General features: G+C 53.8%; 1 protein-coding gene across 2 annotated transcripts in view; it reads left to right on the top strand.

Moving 5' to 3' along the window:
• The first annotated feature begins 8790 nt into the window (after nucleotides 1–8790).
• The window catches only part of RGS12 (regulator of G protein signaling 12), an 83887-nt gene continuing 72407 nt past the window's right edge, over nucleotides 8791–20270 (top strand). For both annotated transcript variants that reach the window (XM_036275345.1, XM_036275353.1), the window contains exon 1: nucleotides 8791–10761. In XM_036275345.1, coding sequence (XP_036131238.1) covers nucleotides 8881–10761 — 1881 coding nt within the window. In that variant the 5' untranslated portion in view covers nucleotides 8791–8880. The remainder of the gene's footprint in view (nucleotides 10762–20270) is intronic.

Here is a 20270-nt window from a genome sequence, read left to right on the forward strand (position 1 = left end):
CTATGGATGCATCACTCCAGTCTCTGCCCCGTCTTCACGTGGCCTCTCCCCTGTGTCTGATCCTCCCTCTGCTTCCCTCTCAGAAGACACTGGTGATCACATTTAGGGCCTACCTGGATAATTCAGGATCACCTCCCCGTCTGCAAAGACCCTTTTCCCAACTAAGGCCACATTTCCAGGTTCCGGGGATTAGGACCTGATGTCTTTGGGGTCACCCCTGCCTGGACTTGGGTGGTGACGGGTCATTCAGGGTCATGAGGAGGGACAGGGCCTCTTGCCCACATGACTTCCTCTGGCCATCCCTTCTCCCTTGCATCAGAGGGTCTGCTCCCGGCCACCCTGTGTGCAGGACGGGCTCGCAGCTTCCCCTCGCACGCCGTGCTGCAGCGGCGCCCAGGACTTCGTGGGAACAGGTGTTCCTGTTTGCCTGCCCGGGACAGACACGAGAGCGGGACTCCTGTGGCCCCAGTGGAAAAACAGTGGGCAGGCCAGCACTTTTTATTTTAGATGAGAGTTCGTGCACATTTGTTTCTCTTCATTCATTGTCCTATGGATTTTACTTGAGGTAAATGATATTAAAAGGATTACAATCGACATGTAATACAGTTGGCCCCTCAACAACACAGGTTTGCACAGCGCAGGTCCACTTATACGTGGATTTTTTTCAGTAAATATAGTTGGCCCTCAGTATCCCCGAATTTCACATTTTTGGATTCAGCCAACTGCATATTAAAAATGGTTTTTGATCCATGGTTGGAAGTCCTTGGGTGTGAAGGGCCTGCTGTGTGTAGTTTTCATGTGATTTGTGAGGGGCTTGAGCGCCTCAGATGTTGGTATTGGCAGGGGGTCTGGAACCCATTTCCCACAGGTACCAAGGGACTGTAGTTAAGTTTGGGGGAAGTCAAAAGTTAGATGTGGATTTTTGGTGCCTCTAACCCCAGCATAGTTCAAGGGTCAACTGTATATTAATATTTTTGAACCAGTAAAATGGACCTTTGTAATTTAAAATAGTATCTTTTCTGCTAACTCTAGAGTTTCTACTCCACACATTAAAAAAGGGAACAGGTGTGAGTTAGAGCTGCACCTTGGTGTGAGGCCTCCTGCAGGGGGAGACCCCAGGACCAGGGGGACAGTTCAGTCAGCTGTGAGGGATCCTGCCCCCGCCCTCCCCAGGCGCCCTCCTTCCTCTGCAGCCCGAGGGAAGAGGCGTGGGTGGGGCATTGTTGAAGGCGGAGCTTCAGACTTTGCATGTGACACGCGGGACACGAGCATAGCTGTGTTCAACTTCGGGCTGCCTCCGAAACTCCACTGCGTTTAAACGTCACTAGCAACTGCCCACATTTCTGATGTGTTCGAGAAATGAAACAGCCTTAAATTTGCCGGTCTGACTTCTCTCTCCCTTATTTCTGTCTCCACATTCTGGATTATTTATGTATGCTGCATTTCCTAATCCGAGGGCTGCTTTTCTGTGGCAATTCCTGCCTCTGTGCTCAACAATGTGTAGACCGGGAGGCGGAGGATGCAGGGGGATGCGGAGGGACGAGCAGGGACGCGCCTCTATCTGGAGACCGGAACCGGGACTCTGACGTGCGTCCCTGCAGCTTGGCCTTTTGGTTTCTTGGGGCTTGAAGTGGTACGACCTCAAGAACTGACATTTGATAAAAACCCACGCAAAAACTGCATATTAACAAAATGCTGAATGGGAACATGCTGTGCATTGTACTCTTCTCGGTCTATTGTAATTATTCGACAACCATGCATGCTAATGATTCTGGTGGCCAACCCGCTTCCTAAACTTAGATTAAGAAGCTACCAAGGCTTTGAGATAGACTCTTTGAGACCAGGGTCATAACTTTTGTCAGCAGAACTACCTCAAGGGAGGTCCGTTTGGACAGAGGCATTTACTGTGTGTGAATAGTCAAACGAGAGGCTGGTGGGGTGGCGAAGAGCCCAGCGAGGTCGCCTGCTGTGAACCCTAACCCTGTCTGCAGTCACGGTCGCAGGCAGGTTGCCTGAGCCTCGGTTTCCTTGTTTGTAAAATGGAGTGACTGCCCTGGCTGGTTTGGCTTAGCAGTCGGAGTGTCATCTGTAGACCGAAGGGTCAAAGGTTCAATACTGATCAAGGGCACGTACCAGGGTTGCAGGTTGGATCCCAGACCAATCAGTGTGTCTCTCCCACATCAGTGTTTCCCTCTCTCCCTCCCTCCCATATCAATGGAAAAATATTCTTGGGTGAGGATTTAAAACTAAACAAAATAAAAAGATAACATGGAGTTATCATATTCAGCTTGTGCGATCATGATTGCATAGGTAGTCATTTTTATTAGCCAGTGTTTCCATTGCTTAGTTTATTTCTGATATGTGCAACATGATTTCCTTAATCACCTCATCACAGATTAGATTTGAGGGAACATTTAAAAAACATGTAATCAAGCATCGCTGCCTAGGAACAAATACAGTGCTGTGTTGTGTGTATTTCCAGCAGGAGTGGTAACAAGCCAGATCATAACGAGTTTGCGTGACGTGAGCTCTCCGTGTCTGTGGTCAGGAGTCTGGGTGAGGCTTGTTGGGTCTTCTGTCCGAGGTCTCACACAGGTGTCAGCCAGGGCTGTAGTGGGTGAGGATCCACTTCCAGCTCACGTGGTAGTTGGTGGCTCAGAAGACCCGCTTCCACAGTCAGCAATGTGGCTGTGGCAGGCCTCTGACCTTGCTGGCTGGGCCAGAGACAGCGTCCGTGCTGTGTGGGCTGCTGCTTAGGGCAGCCCCCAGCCTGGCAGCTGATGTCCCTCTGAGTGAGGGAGGGAGAGGGCAAGCAAGACAAAAGCCACCGTCTGCTTGTAACCTGTCTTGGAGGCGACATCACATCCCTTTTGCTACATTCTGTTTGTCAGGAATGGGAAGGGAGATCCAGCTGGAACCGAAGGGGAGGGCACTGCCAAGGGTGGGATCACTGCGCTGTCCCAGAGGCTGCCTGCCACTCACGTTCAGCCTCTGGCCCCAGTGATTCATGTCCCTCCCCACAGAAAACATACTGTCCCCAAAATCCCCTTGACAGCATCAGCTCAAAGTCCAGAATGTCATCTGAATAAGCTCCAGGTGTGGGTGAGGCTCCCCAGAGGCTCCCCGAGTGCAGCTCCTAGAGCGCACATCCCCTCTGTCTGTAGACCTGAACCGAAGCCTGCTGGCAGCCCTTCAACCCACACCAGAAATGCAGCGTTCGGACAGACAGAGATGACCATGGGGACGTTCTTGCTCAAAAGGAGGGGAAATGAGAGGCATGAAGGAGTCAACAGGTACACAGCAGCCTTTAGTCCAGCCCAGCAAATGTTGAAGTTTCTTGATTAGGTCTCAAGGCTTGGGGATGGGTTCTCTCACTCTGCCTTCTGTGCTCCTGATCCCGCTGTCTGAGTCCTCTTCCCCTGTTCACGAGAGAGACCACCACCAGTTTGCAGTTAGGTCGTTTCCTCAGCCTCCTTCCTACCAGTAGAATTTTGGGGATCCAGTGCCCACTTTTCATTTTTTACTACCTCTGACCCTTTCCGTGCAAGCTGGTGGTGTTTCTACTGGTACAGTTTTCTCAAAAACCTTGTGGGTCTCCTGTGAATCTTCTTGCTGTTAACTTCATCAGATAATCCTCATATCTCTGTGAGGTAAGCCCCTCTCTGCTGTGGGCTCCTGAAGGGTGAGACAGTGCCTGTAAGCTCCTAGAGTCCCTGTTCAGTGGGAGGGTCTGTGGGGCACACCCTCCTCTGTTCACCTGCTCACACGGCAGCTTTCACTCGACATCGCTGCGCTCGGCTTTGCCTTGCACGCGAGTGGGAAGGGAAGGTGAGGAGTTGGCTTTCGGGAGCACGAGGGACCACGTGGGTGGAGGATCGCTCAGAGAGTCAGGTGGACAAAGGCTTAGCGGTGCGGGAGGAGGAGACAGGTGAGCTTTCCCAGCACAGGAGGAATGTGAGGCGTGAAGAGGGTGGCGGGAGGTCTCACTCGGAGCAGCCTCGCTCTCCCACAGCACTCAGGTTCATGGAGTACAACGGGCTTTTCCTTTGGGGTCTTTCTGTACCACGTCACTTACAAGCCTCCGATGCCATGTGCTCGCCCACCAGTTACTGCCTTGTCTGAACATTCTTGGTGACGTTTTAGGACGAGGCAGGAAACCTGACCCCACTCCACCGTGGCACCCGTGGCAGTCCCCTCCCCTTGGGTTCAGGCTGGATCTCTCTTCCCACTGCTGACGGACGGACTCTCCAGGGACTGGGTGGGCGGACCTCTGCACCTCTTGCCCATTAGCTGGCAGTTAGGCTGACAGCCCTGGCGGGAATGCACAGGACTTGTTCACTTTGCGGGTGTTTATCAGACTCTTGGGGTTCAGGAGGTGCAATCAGATATTGGAGAGTTCATTGTCCACAGCACGTCTGTCTAACTGAGGGACGTTTACGTGTGGCAGAGGCTGATGCCCCCCAAGGCAGCCCCGCTCTGGGCTAGAGCTTGGTCGTGGGTGAATAAACAGAAAGCTGAGGAGTCAGACAAGCGCTATCGGTAGGAGACGCTCCCGGTTAGGCGGTTAGGGATGTCTTGTCCATTTTGACAGTGACCACAGTGGGACAGGCTCAGGCCCAGGGTGCCCTATTCCAAGCCCTCCCTTGCTCTAGGCTGACCGGCACACAAATGGTGCGCCTGCTCACGCTGCGTTTTCTGGTCACCCTGGTAGAGCTGCCACAGGCTGAAGTCCTGGGGAAGGGGTTCGCGATGGGCTCACTCACAAGGACGGGGGGTGCCAGTTGGCAGGCCCTGTGGGCACGGCGGGGCAGCCGAGCCGGGATACCCAGCCCAGGCCCTCACCGCCTGCTGCCCACTGCTCAGGTCTGTTCTTCAGCACGCATGTGGGGAGCCGCAGAACCTCACCCCGGGCCTGCCGTCCGCCTGTCTGCTGCCGGATTCTGTTCCTTTGATTTGCCTTTTTTCTGAAAGTTTGGGAGAACTTTTTCACTTACCCTGCCCAGCACTTTAGCACTTGGTAGATAGGTCCTTTGAATTTAAAGATTCTTGTCTTTCGGCAGCTCTGGGAAATGGTCCATTATTTTTGGATCAACTAGTCAACCAGATGTTATTGGGCAAACATTGACCACGACTACTGAATTCAATCTATCATCCATCCTTCCATCTGTCCACCCACCTGTGGCCAGAGCTGTGCCACCTGGGGCTGGGGTGGCCAGTCGCTCCTGCAGAAGCAGCCTGGTGTAAACCCTCCCTGAGACTGCGTGACTGGTGACTTGTACCAGAACTTTCTCTGTCCACTGGGGCCTGAGCACATGGCCTGTGTCCCCTGAGTTGTGGGGGTGGAGCTGGGGTCTTCCCTTTGTTTTGGTTGCTGTAGGATCCTTCTGCTATTTCTTCCAGTTTTTTTCTTTCTTTTTTGAGTCAAAGGAGGCCAAACATCCCACCAAATACTAAGATCTGGCTGCAATTTCAGCCACCTCCCAGGTTCTCCAGAGAGAACTCGGTGTTGTCCACATGATCCACAACGTAAGTCACACGACCCCAAGTTTACTCTGCAGATTTGGGGAAATCTTTTCTGGCTGCCCTTTGTGGTGATTCCGCCAGATGGTGTGTTTTCTTCCCCTCTGTCTGCACTTCTCCACTCTCTTTTGTTGTTGTTTTTAATCCTCACCCATGGATATTTTTCTGTTTATCATCAGATACAGTGGGAGAGAGTGAGGGAGGGAGGGAGAGAGGGAGAGAGAGAAACATCCACCTGAGAGAGACACATGACTAGTTGCCTCCTGCACCACCCACCAGGTACGTGCCCTTGACCAGAATCGAACCCGAGACTCATTGGTCCGCGGGCCCACGTTCTAACAGCTGAGCCAAACTGGCCAGGGCTCTTTTTTTTTTTAATTCTCACCTGAGGATATTTTTCCACTTATCTTCAGATAGATAGATAGATTGCGAAAGAGAGAGAAAGAGAGAGAGAGAGAGAGCCTGAGGGAAAGAGGGAGGCGGGGAGAGAGAGAAACATCCACGTGAGAGGGACACATCTACTGGTTGCTTCCCACTCGACCCCGACCAGGGGCAGGGACACACCGCAACCCGAAACCGAGGTACGTGCCCTTGACCTGAACTGAACCTGCGACTCTTTAATCGCTGAGCCAAACCCGCCAGGACTCCACTCGGAGCCCTTGGCCGACCCTCCTGGTCTCAGCTTGTCTGCGGTCCGTCTCCCCGTCTCTGGCCCTGCCCTGCTGTGGGGCCGCCTGCTGCTCCAGCCCTGTTGCCGCGGTGCTCGCAGACTGTGCGCACGGGTGCCCTGTTGGCGGCAGCCTTCCTTCAGGCTGGGTCTGTTTGAACCTGTGTGTCCTGATTAGGGTTTCGGGAGTCCCTGTGGGAGTCCCCACTGGCTGAGGAGATGGCAGCCAGGCACTGAGGGGCTGCTTTGGAGAAGAGTTTGTTTTGACTGCTGAGTTTGAGGTGCTCCTGAGCTTGCAGGGCAGACTGGCCTTGGGGTGGGTCCATTTCCCAGGGAAATGGGGGGAGAGCTTGGGGTCAAGCACCCATACCTTGGGGGGGGTGTTGAAGTTCAGAGAGGAAATGGGTCCTGAAGGGAGAAGGGACAGGGGCCCAGACAAGAGGGCCTGGCCTGGGTTGAGGGGCTGACAGCACTGTCCGCGGAGTTCCGCGTGGGGGCTGTGACGTGGAGGGTGCCTCTGGGTGTGCTGTGCGCCCCAGGCACCTGGGAGGTGCTGTCCAGGCTTCGGGTGCGAGCGGCAGGCGCAGTGGGCGGCGCTGCGCAGCTGGGGAGCCAGTGCCCTTGGGCAGCGGTGGTCCTCAGCAGCCTGCTCGTATGGAGACGCCCCTCATGTGGCAGCGCTGTGCCTGGCCCAGTCTGTTGGGGCTCGGAGACACTGTTGAACAGCAGGCAAGGGCTCAGCACCAGCGAGGACAGGTGGTGGATCAGGTGGAAGAGGGACCCTTTCAGGATAAAAGCGTGGCGAGGGTGTTGGTTGTTGGCATTAAACAGCCCAGAAGTGGCCTTGGTGGGCTGATAATCGGCCAGCTCATCTTCTGTGCTGTTGTGGGGACCCACTGTGTAGGGAAGACAGTTCCCAGGTCGGTCTGGGTCAGGGGCTGAGCAGAAAGAGTGACTGGGGACTCGGGAGAGCTTCTCAGGGGTCAGGTGACAGGCTGCTGGGATGGATTGGAGGAGGCGAGGTGGCCGACACGCAGGGACAGTCGGCTTGTGTCCTGGTGTGTGTGTGTCTGTGTGGAAGATGTGTTGGGTGTATTTTCCCCAAGGGGGATGTTGGGGCCGTGGTGCCTGGTGGGTGCTCGGCACCAGGGGCAGTGCCAGGCTGTGGTTGGACATAGCTGCTGGGACAGATGGCTTTGGGGGCGGGTCTGCTGGTGGGCGGGTCCCAGTCAGAGGAGGTGGCATCGTGCCACCAGACTCCTGCACTGGGGGCCAGGCAGTGTCCCCAGTGGTGGAGGGCCTGTGGAAGTGGACAGTGCCTGCCCCCTCAGACCCAAGGCTTGCTCTCAGAACCCCTTTGTGTGGGTAGAGAAAGCTGAGAACAGCCCAGGTTCCCATCCACCTCTGACACTGATTGGCTGTGCAGCCCTAGATAAGTTACTTGGCTTCTCTGTGCCTCCATTTCCTCATCTGCAAAATGGGGATAATAATCGTATCTGCTTTATGTGATGTTGCTGTGGACACACAAGTGAATGTGTGTGAAGGCCTGAGGCCCCGCCCATGCCGCGGGCCCTGCGAGGCTCCCACTGGTGTGAGCATCGTCTTGTGCTGTTCCTGGGCTCTCCGCGCCGGCTCAGTGTGCCGGGCGCTCTCTGCCCCTGTCTCAGCCTCTCCCTCCCGTCACGCCTCATGCACAGTTCTCTATTGCTTTGGTCTTTGGCCCATGCTCAGCCACCCAGGGCCCATGGCACTAATGTCTAATGTTTGGTGGCACAACACTGGAGAGCCAAGTGTCGTGCTCACAAAACATCCCCTCTACGTGGGTAGATGCAGCTGAGCTGCCTTGATGGCCTGAGTTGCGCACACTGCCTGTCACCTCTGCCTGGAATGGCTTTCCCGTCTTGTCTGCCGGGGTCATCTGCTCCTCCAAGGCACCGAGGGTACAGCTGGGGTCGGTACTCGCTTCACTCCGCAGTGGTGGCTGCGTGCCTCATCCTGGTCCTCCCACTCTGGGCATGCCGGGACCCTCCCTGTGGTTTCCGAGTCTGGGGCACTGCCTGGCATGGGGTGGGCACTCACTTCTGGCTGATGAGTGGAGGAATTCATCAGAATGGGACTGTCTCTCTCTTTTTTTTTTATCCTGAGGACATTTTTGTATTTATATTCAGACAGAGCAGGAGGGAAAGAGGGAGGAAGAGAGAAAGAGAAACATCAATGTGAGAGAGACACATCGAGTGGTTGCCACCAACATGACCCCAAACGGGGTCTGGGACAAACTGTAACCAATGTACATACACTTAGCGGGAACCGAACCCGGGACTCTCCGTTCCATGGGCTGATGCTCTAACTGCTGGGTATATGTCCCAACTGGGGATCGAACCTGCCACCTGCGTATATGTCCCGACTAGGGATTGAACCTGCCACCTGCTTATATGTCCTGACTGGGGATCGAACCAGCAACATTTAGGTGCATGGGATGATGCTCAACCAACTGAGCCACACTGGCCAGGGCATGAGATATCTTTTTATGTTTAGGTAATGCCAGTAAGCAATAGAGATCTGGGCTCTTAATAATGAGCTGTTTGTTTTTCTTCCTTAGGGCATTATTTCAAGAAAAACTATGGCAGCATCAAGCCTTCTGTGAGCCATGGGTCCCTCGGAGTAGGAAACTATGCTCCTGGAGACACGTTGAGATGTACAGAGCGGGGGACACAGTGGAGCGCCTGCCACAGGGGACGGCGCCCCCTCGCCTGAGGAGCGTGGAGGTTGCCAGGGGAAGAGCAGGGTACGGGTTCACCCTTTCGGGCCAGGCGCCCTGTGTGCTCAGCTGTGTCATGAGAGGGAGCCCTGCCGATTTTGTGGGCCTCCGCGCTGGAGACCAGATACTCGCTGTCAATGAAATCAACGTGAAGAAAGCGTCCCACGAGGACGTGGTCAAGCTCATTGGGAAATGCTCTGGGGTCCTGCACATGGTGGTGAGCGAAGGCCTCGGCCACGTGGAGTCGTGCTCCAGTGATGAGGAAGTGGGATTCTGCGAAGGGAAAGGCTGGCGGAAGGCCAAGCTTGATTCCAAAGCATTGGGGATAAACAGAGCAGAGAGAGTGGTCGAGGAAATGCAGTCGGGGGGCATTTTCAGTATGATCTTTGAAAACCCCCGTCTTCGAGCACGCGGCCCGGAGCCCCCGAAGTGGAAGCAGCGGTCCCTTTCAGAGTCCGCTGCTGCGCGGCTTGACCTTGGACACGAAGGTGCAGATGACCCGCACCCCGGCTTGCTTTCCAAGGAGGAAATTTCAAAAGTTATTAACAATGATTCGGTTTTCAGTGTTGGAGTAGAGAACCACGAAGATTTTGGATTAGATGCAAGTATTTTAAATGTCGCCATGGTCGTCGGCTACTTAGGTTCTATTGAACTTCCTTCCACAAGCTGCAACCTGGAGTCCGACAGCTTCCAGGCCATCCGTGGCTGCCTGCGGCGCCTGCGGGCCGAGCAGAAGATCCACTCGCTGGTGACCATGAAGATCATGCACGACGGCGTGCAGCTGTGCACCGACAAGGCCGCTGTCCTGGCCGAGTACCCCGCTGAGAAGCTGGCCTTCAGTGCCGTGTGCCCAGACGACAGGAGGTTTTTTGGGCTTGTGACCATGCAGAGCAGCGATGATGGCGGCCTGGCGCAGGAGGATGAGGGTGTCTTGCGGACTTCCTGCCACGTGTTTATGGTGGATCCAGACTTGTTCAGTCACAAGATACATCAGGGCATTGCCCGGCGGTTTGGGTTTGAGTGCACAGCCGACCCTGACACCAATGGCTGCCTGGAGTTCCCTGCATCCTCCCTCCCCGTCCTCCAGTTCATCTCCGTGCTGTACAGGGACATGGGCGAGCTGATCGAGGGCGTGCGGGCCCGGGCCTTTGTGGATGGGGACGCCGATGCCCACCAGAACACCAGCACCAGCAGCAACAGTGACAGTGGCATTGGGAATTTCAACCAGGAAGAAAGAAGCAGCCGAGTGCTTGTGGTCGACCTAGGCGCCAGCTCCAGCAGGCCTGCCCCCAGCAGCAGCACCTGGGAGGGTGTGGGTGGGCGGGGTGCCCAACCTTGGGGTGCCCCCTGGAATGGGGCCTTTTGCCATGACTCTGAGGCAGGGCCCTCACTTGAGGCCACTCCACAGGCTGACAGGTGCTGGGACTTCAGCAAACATTTGGGGCCCACTTCTCACGCGGAGGTCCCCCCGGCCTCCCTGCGGAGTTCGGTCCCACCTTCCAAGAGAGGCGCTGTGGGCCCTGGTGGTGGGTTCGGCCAGCGGTGGCTTCCGGTCCATGTCCTGCAGGAGTGGCAGTGCGGACATGCCAGCGACCAGGAGTCTTACACGGACTCCACCGACGGGTGGTCCAGCGTCAACTGTGGAACGCTGCCCCCTCCCATGAACAAGATTCCCGCCGACCGCTACAGGATGGAGGGCAGCTTGGCGCAGCCCCTGCTGAGCTCCCAGAAGATGGACTGGTCCAGGAAGGCTTTTGGGATGCAGAACGTTTTTGGGCCCCATCGAAATGTTAGAAAGACTAAGGAAGACAAAAAGGTAAGCCTGCTAGGATGGGTTCAGGAAACGTGAACTTGCTTTGATGACTCAGTGACTAAGTGATGAGATGAGAGCACACCAGCTGCCCCGTGCCCAGTCCTGGCTCCCTCCAGCTGTGGCCTGTCAGCTGTCACAGGTGTCTGCTGTGGCTGTGTGCTGCAGGCCCTGTCTTGCCTGGAGCCCTCTTGGCCCTCTCGGCTCCCTCACGTTGTCTCGTCCCCAGCAGGCCCTGGCTCTGCCGGCTCTTGGGTCCTGGACAGGGCGTCTGGTGGGACAGGCGGCGATAGGAGGAATGGTGACCTCTCAGAGCTTGGGTGAGGTTCTGCTTCCTGCCCTTTCCTGCTGCTGGTGCCCGAGGGTCTCTGGCCTGCCTTCACTCCGGCAGCCGAGGCGGCATGCCCTTTTTTTTTTTTATTATTTATTTATTATTATTTTTTTAATTATTATTTTTTTAATCCTTGAGGATATCTTTCCATTTATCCTCAGATGGAGTGGGAGGGAGGGAGGAAGGGAGAGAGAGAGAGAGAGAGAGAGAAACATCCATGTGAGAGAGACACATCCATTGGTTGTCTCCCACGAGACCCCAACTGGGGCCAGGACCGAACTGCAACTGAAGTACGTGCCCTTGACTGGAATCGAACCCGTGACTCTTTGGTCTGCGGGCCGATGCTCTAACCGCTGAGCCAAACTGGCCAGGGCGAGGTGAGAACATTCCTGAAGCACAGAGACTGTTCATGTCAGGACAGCTTCCCCAAGGCATTGATCCTGGCCCTGTTTCCTGCATCGAGGAAACCCTGCTCCGGGCACCAGCTGAACTCGGGGGGCTAGTGGCTCACTGCCAGACAGCTGGGGACCCTCAGCTGCTGGTCCACCAGTGCCCCTGTGGGCTCTTCGTCTTCCCCACAGGCGCTCAGTTTGCAGTGCGAGGGAGGGTGGCGCCAAGCTGAGCTGCGGGGGGCAGGCGGGCGGGGGCAGGCTCGGGTGGTGGGAGGCGTCCGCTGTCGGGCTCAGTGGTTCCGAAGGAAATCTCAGAGGACTTGAGTGATTTTAGAGGACCGTTTGCTCGCGTTTTGTTCTTGATCTCCGAACTCTCACAAGCAAACCCTCCACGGGCTGTGCACTGGTTAGGGCGGGTCAGGGATAGCAGAGCGCGTGGGTGGGCCTGCGGGCTCCATGGAGGTTCTGTTCAAGGTCCACTCCCTTCCCGAGGCCCACTGTTCTCATTAGAAAGCACAGTAGGGAAAATGTACACATGTTGCCAAGGACAGACTTCCTGGAGTTTGACCTCATGTATCTAAACATAGATCTGTATCTCCTTCAACAGTTCTAGTCCTGTGGGTTCCCCCTGCGGTCTTGAGCTTCTGGTGCCAGCAGTCTGCCCTGTGCCTGCCCCTCTTGTCTGGGTCTGGCTGCAGTCTGCGCCCACCTGTGATGGGGGCCACCCGCCCCCCAGCCTTCTTCAGGGCTTCCACCTGGAGCAGGGTGGGTGTGGGCTGGGGAGGAGGGCCCTGGAAGTGACAAAAATGTTATTTGGAATCGGGGAATTCACTCTCCGCATCCGCAGCGTACCAGTGGGTCTTCTCGTCGTTGCTGTGTAGGGGAGTAAACAGTGGTCTGTTTTGGTTCTCGGTGGACGGCAGTGCCCTTCACGACCATTCCCGTGGGGTCGAGGTGCCCTGGCTGTCACCGGGAGCACTGTGCTCTCTGAGCTTACTCACACGGGGGTCTGAGCCCAGAAACCGGGCGACAGGGATGCTGTGGCCCTTGTGCTGGGAGTGGAGACCTGTCCTTGGGGGTGAAGTGATGTGTCTGAGGATCAGCAGTCAGGGTTAAGCAGGGTCATGACTCAGAGCATTTTTTGAAGACTGTTTTTTCAGAGCAGTTTTAGGTTCCCAGTTGAGAGAAAGGTACAGAGAATTCACACGTACCCTCAAACATGCTCAGCTGCCCCCACTATCAACACCTCCACTAGAGGTACTTTCTTATAATTGACGAACCTGCACTGACAGGTCATCGTCACCCAGACTCCACAGTGTGCACAGGTTCCCTCTTGGTGTTGAACGTCCTCTGGACAAATGTATATGACATGTGTCCACCGTCACAGTCTCATCAGAGTGGTGTCACTGCCTACAGCCCTCTGCTCTGCCTGTGCCCTCCCCAGCCCCCAGCCTGGACGCTCTTTCCGCGGCTCACCGCTCAGCGCTCTCCAGACGGTCGTGTAGTTGGGACCACACAGTGCGCAGCCTTTCAGACTGGCCTCTGCCACTCGGTCACGTGCATGCAGGTTCCTCTGCGTCTTTTCGTGGTGTGAGAGCTCGTTTCCTTTAGCCGAACGAGGCCCCGATGTCCGGGGGGACCACAGTGTATTTAGCCGTCACCCACTGAAGGGCGGCTCAGCGGCCGCCAGGTTCTGGCGACTATGAACACGGCTGCCGACCCCTCCGTGCGCAGGCCTCTGTGTGGACGTGTGTCCACCTCCTGCGGGCGAGGACCAAGGGGCCCGGCTGCTGGATCGTATGGGAAGAGCATGTGCAGTTTCGTAAGAACCTGCCACACTGTGTTCCAAAGTCACTGCCCCCTTCCCGCCCCCCCCCCCCAGCACCGAGTGGGGCTCCTGCAGGCCCCGCCAGCACGCGGGGCCAGGTCTGGGTGCTGCCGGCCCCCCCCTCCGCACGGAGTGGGGCTCCTGCAGGCCCCCCCAGCACGCGGGGCCAGGTCTGGGTGCTGCCGGTCTGGCGGGTGCGTGGTGCTCTCTCACCGCTGCTTCCGTTTGCATCTCCCTGAGGACGCGCCGCGGAGCGTCTTTCCTGGGCTTGTCGTCCACGTGTCTTCTTTGGCGAGGTGTCTGCTCGGGTCTTTGCCCATTTTTTAATTGAGTTGTTTTCTTTTTGTTGAATTTTAGGAGTTCTTTTTAACACATTTTAGGTAACAGTCCTCTGTCAGATGTGTCTTTGCAGGTGTTTTCTCCCCGTCTGTGGCTTGCCTTCTCGTTTTCTTGCTGTCACCTCTCGCGGAGCAGAGCCGTTCCTTTTTACGAAGACCAGCTCAGCGGTGCTTTCTTTCGTGGTTTGTGTCTTTGCTGTTGTATCTGAAAAGGCATCGTGATAGCCGAGGTCATCTGGGCTTCTCCTGTGTTTCCTTCCAGAAGTTTTATAATCTTGCACTTTATATTCAGGTCTCTAACCATTTTGAGTTGCTGTTTGTGCAGGGGTGAGGTTTGCATTGGGTGGCCCTCTGCTCCAGCACCATCTGTAGAAGACTGTCTGCTCCATTGTGCTGTCTTCACTCCTTTGTCCAAGGTCAGCTGACTGTATTTGTGGGGTTTGGGGCTCCTTTTTGATGTTCTTTCACCTTAAAAAAAATGCAGTGAGAAGGCCCAGCCGGAATGGCTCAGCTGGTGAGCGTCTCCTTGTGCACCAGTTCAATTCCCATCAGGGCTCATGCCTGGGTTTTGGGTTCGAACCCTGGTGCGATGTTTCTCTCTCTCTCTGTCTCTCTCTCTTCCCCTCCCTTCCTCTCTCTAAGCATGTCCTTGAGTGCAGATGAAAGGGAAAATGTAGTGCGGACAGTTTGGGCTGGTATTGCTGCACTGTAACAGAAGGGTGGAACAGTGGAGTTGTCCGTCTCTGGTGTTGGGAGATGACAGTGTAGTGTCCTCAGGTTCACGGCGCCGTGGTCTCCCATCTGTGCTCAGATTCCATGTGCTCCCCACGCGGGGACCTTCATTTTGCTTTTACTGTGGTGATGTGAGGGGACACACGGCTGATCTAAATGTAAGTAGTGATGAATTTGGTTTTGTTGGGTCCCTACTATAGCCGTTTGAAATGTGTTGGTTGCTTTTACTTTGCTAAGTGGGTCCCCTGCGTCATTAGTCAGTGTCGCCCCACAGCCTCCTCTGTTGTGGTGCAGAAGCTTCCAGAAGTTGGGAGGCGGGTCTCCTGGTGCCCCTCCTGGCCTGAGCTGGCTGGAGGTGTGTCGGGATGAGCAGAGGGCAGGCCAAAACGGGAAGGAGGAAGTGCCTGGAAATGAGAAATGGAAGAGGCCTTGGGAAGGGGAAGCAGCGAGATGCTGGAGGCTGCGTGTCAGTCGTGCTGAGTCCTGTTTCTCTCAGTCTCCGTGGCGACAGTGACTTCAGTGCCTTACTTTGCACACAGGGGACTGTGCCCGTTGGAATCCAGCCGAGAGACGGAAAACACACTGGTGACGGGAGCAGGAAACAGCATCAGGAGCTGTTAGTGAGGCAGGAGGGCAGCTGCCGGGCGGAGGGGCGCAGCGGCCTGGGCTGCAGGCCGCGCCTGGGTCCCGCACAGCTGGCCGCAGGCTCATCAGCTCCCCAGCCAGGAGGGCTCCGGCTTCCCCCAGACCTTGGAGTTCTTTAGTACAATGACAGGAAGTTGTAAAATTCATAGTAAAAATATCTGGAGAATACTGCTAAGGTCCTTGTGAAAGAGCGGCTTTGAGCTTGACCCTGTGCAGACAGTGCCCATGGGCAATGCCACATTGCATCACTCGTCCCAAATCACAGGGAGGGAGGAAACAATAGCAGCCTCTGCCAGGAGCCCTGGTCTGCGGGATAAACACTCCCCATTAGAGGACAAACCGAGAACGCGCCCCAGGCCCGAGCTGCCCCGGCGCTGGAGCACTGGGCACACGGGACGCCAAGGTGCCAGGGGAGCAGAGCGGCAAAGTACCTGGCCCACCCTTGGAACGCAGGACCGGGCTTCCCAGAGAAGCTGGACAGGCCAGCAGCACAGAGCGTGGGGACACCTAGGGGAGGAAGTCCAAGCAGAGGGACAGAGACAGAGCTGCTGCCGAGTGGTGTTCTCTGTGGTTTTGCATAGTTTCCAGAAGTGAGGATGAGCTAAGTGACCACCGTGTTCACCACAAGTGTTGAAGTGTTTGAGTCCTGGGACAGTGTATTGACTGGTCATTGCTGCTGCTTCAGCTCTGTGACAGTGGCTTTATAACAGCCTCTGTACTTGCTTTTTGTTTTTTTTACCCCCACCCAAGGATATTTTCCCATTGATATTTTAGATAGAATGGAAGGGAAGGAGGGAGAGAGAGAAACATTGATGTGAGAGAGACACATTGATTAGTCGCCTCCCACATGACCCTGACTGGGGCCAGGGATCGAACCTGCAGCTCAGGTACGTGCCCTTGACCAGGAATTGATCCCATGACCCTCCTGTCTGTGGGCCCACGCTCTAACCACTCAGCCAAGCAGGCCAGGGCTGCACTTGGTTTTTAACCATTCATTATAATTTCACAGATTTATCCATGATAATCATCTGTAGCTACAGTTCACTCAGAATGCCCTAACCCACAACTTCAAGCATACCAACATTCGCATAATGGGCATGCCAGAAGGAGAAGAGAGAGAACAAGAAATTGAAAATCTATTTGAAACAGTAATGACAGAAAACTTCCCTAACTTGGTGAAGGAAACAGACATACAAGTCCAGGAAGCACAGAGAGTCCCAAACAAGGTGAACCCCAAGAGGCCCACATCATCATCAAAATGAAAAAGGTTCAAGACAAAGAGAGAATCTTAAAAGCAGCACAAGAGAAAAGCAGTTAGTTACCTACAAGGGTGTGCTACAAGGGACCTCCCATAGACTGTCAGCTGATTTCTCAAAAGAAACTGCAGGCCAGATGGGAGTGGCAAGAAATATTCAAACTGATGAAATGCAATGACCTACAATCAAGAGTACTCTATCCTGCAAAGGATGGACATATAAAGAGTTTCCCAGACAAGAAAAAGTTAAAGGAGTTCATCACCACCAAACCAGCATTATATGAAATGTTGAAGGGTCTTCTTGAAGAAAAAGAAGATAAGAAATATGAACAAATAAAATGACAATAAATACATACCTATCGACAATTGAATCTACAAACAAAATGAACAAGCAGAACAGAAACATTCTCATAGATACAGAGAACATTTTGTTGGTTGCCAGATGGGAGGGGGGTTGGGGGAATGGGGGAAAAAGGTGAAGGGATTGAGAAGAACAAATTGGTTGTTAGACTGACAAACCTCGAAGGGAAGGGGGGTTGGGGGTGGGAAGAAATAAACCAAAGAACTGATATGCGCATAGGGATAACCAACGGACACAGACAACAGTGTGGGAAAGGCAGGAGGGGTAGGAGCTGGGAGGAGGGGGTCAGTGGGGGTAAAAGGAGGAACATCTGCATACATTCAACAATGAAGATAAGTTAAAGACAAAGCATGCCCTAACCCTGCCGAAACACTTCCAGCAGCCCCACACCAGCTCCTGGGAGCCTGCTGGCGCCGTGTCCTCACTGCAGCTGGCCGCCTCGGGCTTCTGAAGGTTTGGCAGTCTCGCAGTAGAATGGCACCTCACTGTGGCTTTGGTTGGCACTCCCTTGATTCTTGATCATAAAGATTTGGATTTCCTTTTTGTTGAGGGCCCATTTTTCTCCTGGGTTGTCGTTTTCTCTCTGACTTGGGGGAACTGTAGGCACTGGCTGGTGGCCCTTTGCTGGTTTGACACATGCCCATGCACCCTCCCAGTCCCCGGCTGGTTTGACACATGCCCATGCACCCTCCCAGTCCCCGGCTTGCTTTCTCACTTGCTGTACCCCGCCTGACGGATGGAAGTTCTTAACTCTAACTGTCCAACTCGCCAGTCTTTTCTCTCAGGGTTTGCACTTTGATGTAACTACTGCCCTGAGGTCAGAGAGAGCCTCCCTTTTTTCCTAAAAATATTTTGGAGTTGATTTTGTGAACGGAATAAAGTAGGTGGACGTTAGTTTTAGATTCTTTAGTTAGATTTATTCCTAGGTCCCTTATACATTTTGTTACCATTAAATGATACCTTAAAAACTGTAAATGCTAACTTTTGTAATATGTCAAAGTACAATTGCTTTGTTGTTTTTCTCTCCAGCTGTCTTGTTACGGTCACTTCTCTTTGTTAACACTAGTCATCGTGAACGTGCTGAATTTTGATTTTTTTTTTGGTTATTTTGCATTCATTGAGATGATCAGCTGGGCTTCTTCCTTTAAAATGCTAATGTGGCAAATTACACTGGTGGATTTGTGAATGTCAAACCACACTTCATTCCTGAGGTAACCTAACTTGATGATCTTTTTATGCACTAATAGGTTTGGTTTGCTAATGTTTTTATAGAGTTTTCAGTCTGTATTTATGAGTGATACCGTCCTTGGGTTCCCTTCTCTCGTTGTCTTTGTCTGGTTTTGGTGTCAGGGTTATGCCTCAGAGAGTTATAAAATCAGTGGTGACTTTTCTCTCCTCTTCCTACCCTTGTTTTAGTGTATTGAATCAATCTCAATCTCTCTCTCTCTGTCTCTCTGTTAATCCTCACCCAAGGATATTTTTCCATTGATTTTTTAGAGAGAGTAGAAGGGAGGGAAGGGGAGAGAGAGAGAGAGAGAGAGAGAGAGAGAAACATCAGTGTGAGAGAGAGAGACATCGATTGGTTGCTTCCTGCAAGACCCTGCCAGGAATCAAACCTGCAATCCAGGTACATGACCTTGACCGGGAATCAGACCTGAGACCCTTCGTTCCACAGGCCAGTGCTCTGACCACTGAACAAGCCCGGTCAGGACTTAGTTATTGAAACTTTTATTGAAAAGGTTTATGACAGATCAGGTCTGTTTTGTCTCTTACTGTTACAGCTATATAAGCTTTTTCTGAATCAGCATTTTCTATTCCTTTACTTAAACTTTTTTATTTCTCCATGTTCTGGGATTGTTACTATAGTAGCACATAGTTGGATTTTTTTCCAAATCTACATTAACATTTTTGACAGTTCATGAGTAAGATCAGAGTAAACTGGGAAATGTAGTCCATTCGTATTTCACTGGGATTGCCGGTATGCTGCCTTGGTTCCCTGATAGTACTGTACTTTCTGTAAATCTGTACTTTCTAGGCCTTTTCCTCCTGCTTCCCCAGCGCCTTTGTTCTGTTTTTGGTTTGTTTACTTACTTCATTCCCCTCCTGCACTGGTTTGGAAGTTCCGCGCTGTTTCCGTTTTAAAGGCTTTGTCTTAGCTGAGTGCCTGCAGCCTAGTAGGCTCTTAGATATTTGTACAGTAAATAAATGTTTCCCTTAACTGTCTATCTCGATGTGAACGTCCTTTCCTCTGTATTCATCCTTTTCTGTCTTGAGTAGGAGACCCGGTCTGCCTGCATCTTTCCACCCTTGAGTAGGAGACACGGTCTGCCTGCATCTTTCCATCCTTCCTTGAGTAGGAGACACGGTCTGCCTGCATCTTTCCATCCACCCTTGAGTAGGAGACCCGGTCTGCCTGCATCTTTCCACCCTTCCTTGAGTAGGAGACCCGGTCTGCCTGCATCTTTCCACCCTTCCTTGAGTAGGAGACCTGGTCTGCCTGCATCTTTCCATCCTTCCTTGAGTAGGAGACCCGGTCTGCCTGCATCTTTCCATCCACCCTTGAGTAGGAGACCCGGTCTGCCTGCATCTTTCCACCCTTCCTTGAGTAGGAGACCCGGTCTGCCTGCATCTTTCCATCCTTCCTTGAGTAGGAGACCCGGTCTGCCTGCATCTTTCCACCCTTCCTTGAGTAGGAGACCTGGTCTGCCTGCATCTTTCCATCCTTCCTTGAGTAGGAGACCCGGTCTGCCTGCATCTTTCCATCCTTCCTTGAGTAGGAGACCTGGTCTGCCTGCATCTTTCCATCCTTCCTTGAGTAGGAGACCTGGTCTGCCTGCATCTTTCCATCCTTCCTTGAGTAGGAGACCTGGTCTGCCTGCATCTTTCCACCCTTCCTTGAGTAGGAGACCTGGTCTGCCTGCATCTTTCCATCCTTCCTTGAGTAGGAGACCCGGTCTGCCTGCATCTTTCCATCCACCCTTGAGTAGGAGACCCGGTCTGCCTGCATCTTTCCACCCTTCCTTGAGTAGGAGACCTGGTCTGCCTGCATCTTTCCATCCTTCCTTGAGTAGGAGACCCGGTCTGCCTGCATCTTTCCACCCTTCCTTGAGTAGGAGACCTGGTCTGCCTGCATCTTTCCATCCTTCCTTGAGTAGGAGACCTGGTCTGCCTGCATCTTTCCACCCTTCCTTGAGTAGGAGACCTGGTCTGCCTGCATCTTTCCATCCTTCCTTGAGTAGGAGACCCGGTCTGCCTGCATCTTTCCACCCTTCCTTGAGTAGGAGACCTGGTCTGCCTGCATCTTTCCATCCTTCCTTGAGTAGGAGACCCGGTCTGCCTGCATCTTTCCACCCTTCCTTGAGTAGGAGACCCGGTCTGCCTGCATCTTTCCACCCTTCCTTGAGTAGGAGACCCGGTCTGCCTGCATCTTTCCACCCTTCCTTGAGTAGGAGACCTGGTCTGCCTGCATCTTTCCATCCTTCCTTGAGTAGGAGACCTGGTCTGCCTGCATCTTTCCATCCTTCCTTGAGTAGGAGACCCGGTCTGCCTGCATCTTTCCATCCTTCCTTGAGATAGCAGTTTGCTGGGACGAGGGAGTCTTCATTCAGCTCCTCGCACTTCCTCCCAGGCAGC

The sequence above is a fragment of the Molossus molossus genome, unplaced genomic scaffold (assembly GCF_014108415.1).
Source record: "Molossus molossus isolate mMolMol1 unplaced genomic scaffold, mMolMol1.p scaffold_m16_p_1, whole genome shotgun sequence".
In the NCBI taxonomy this organism is placed as follows: domain Eukaryota; kingdom Metazoa; phylum Chordata; class Mammalia; order Chiroptera; family Molossidae; genus Molossus; species Molossus molossus.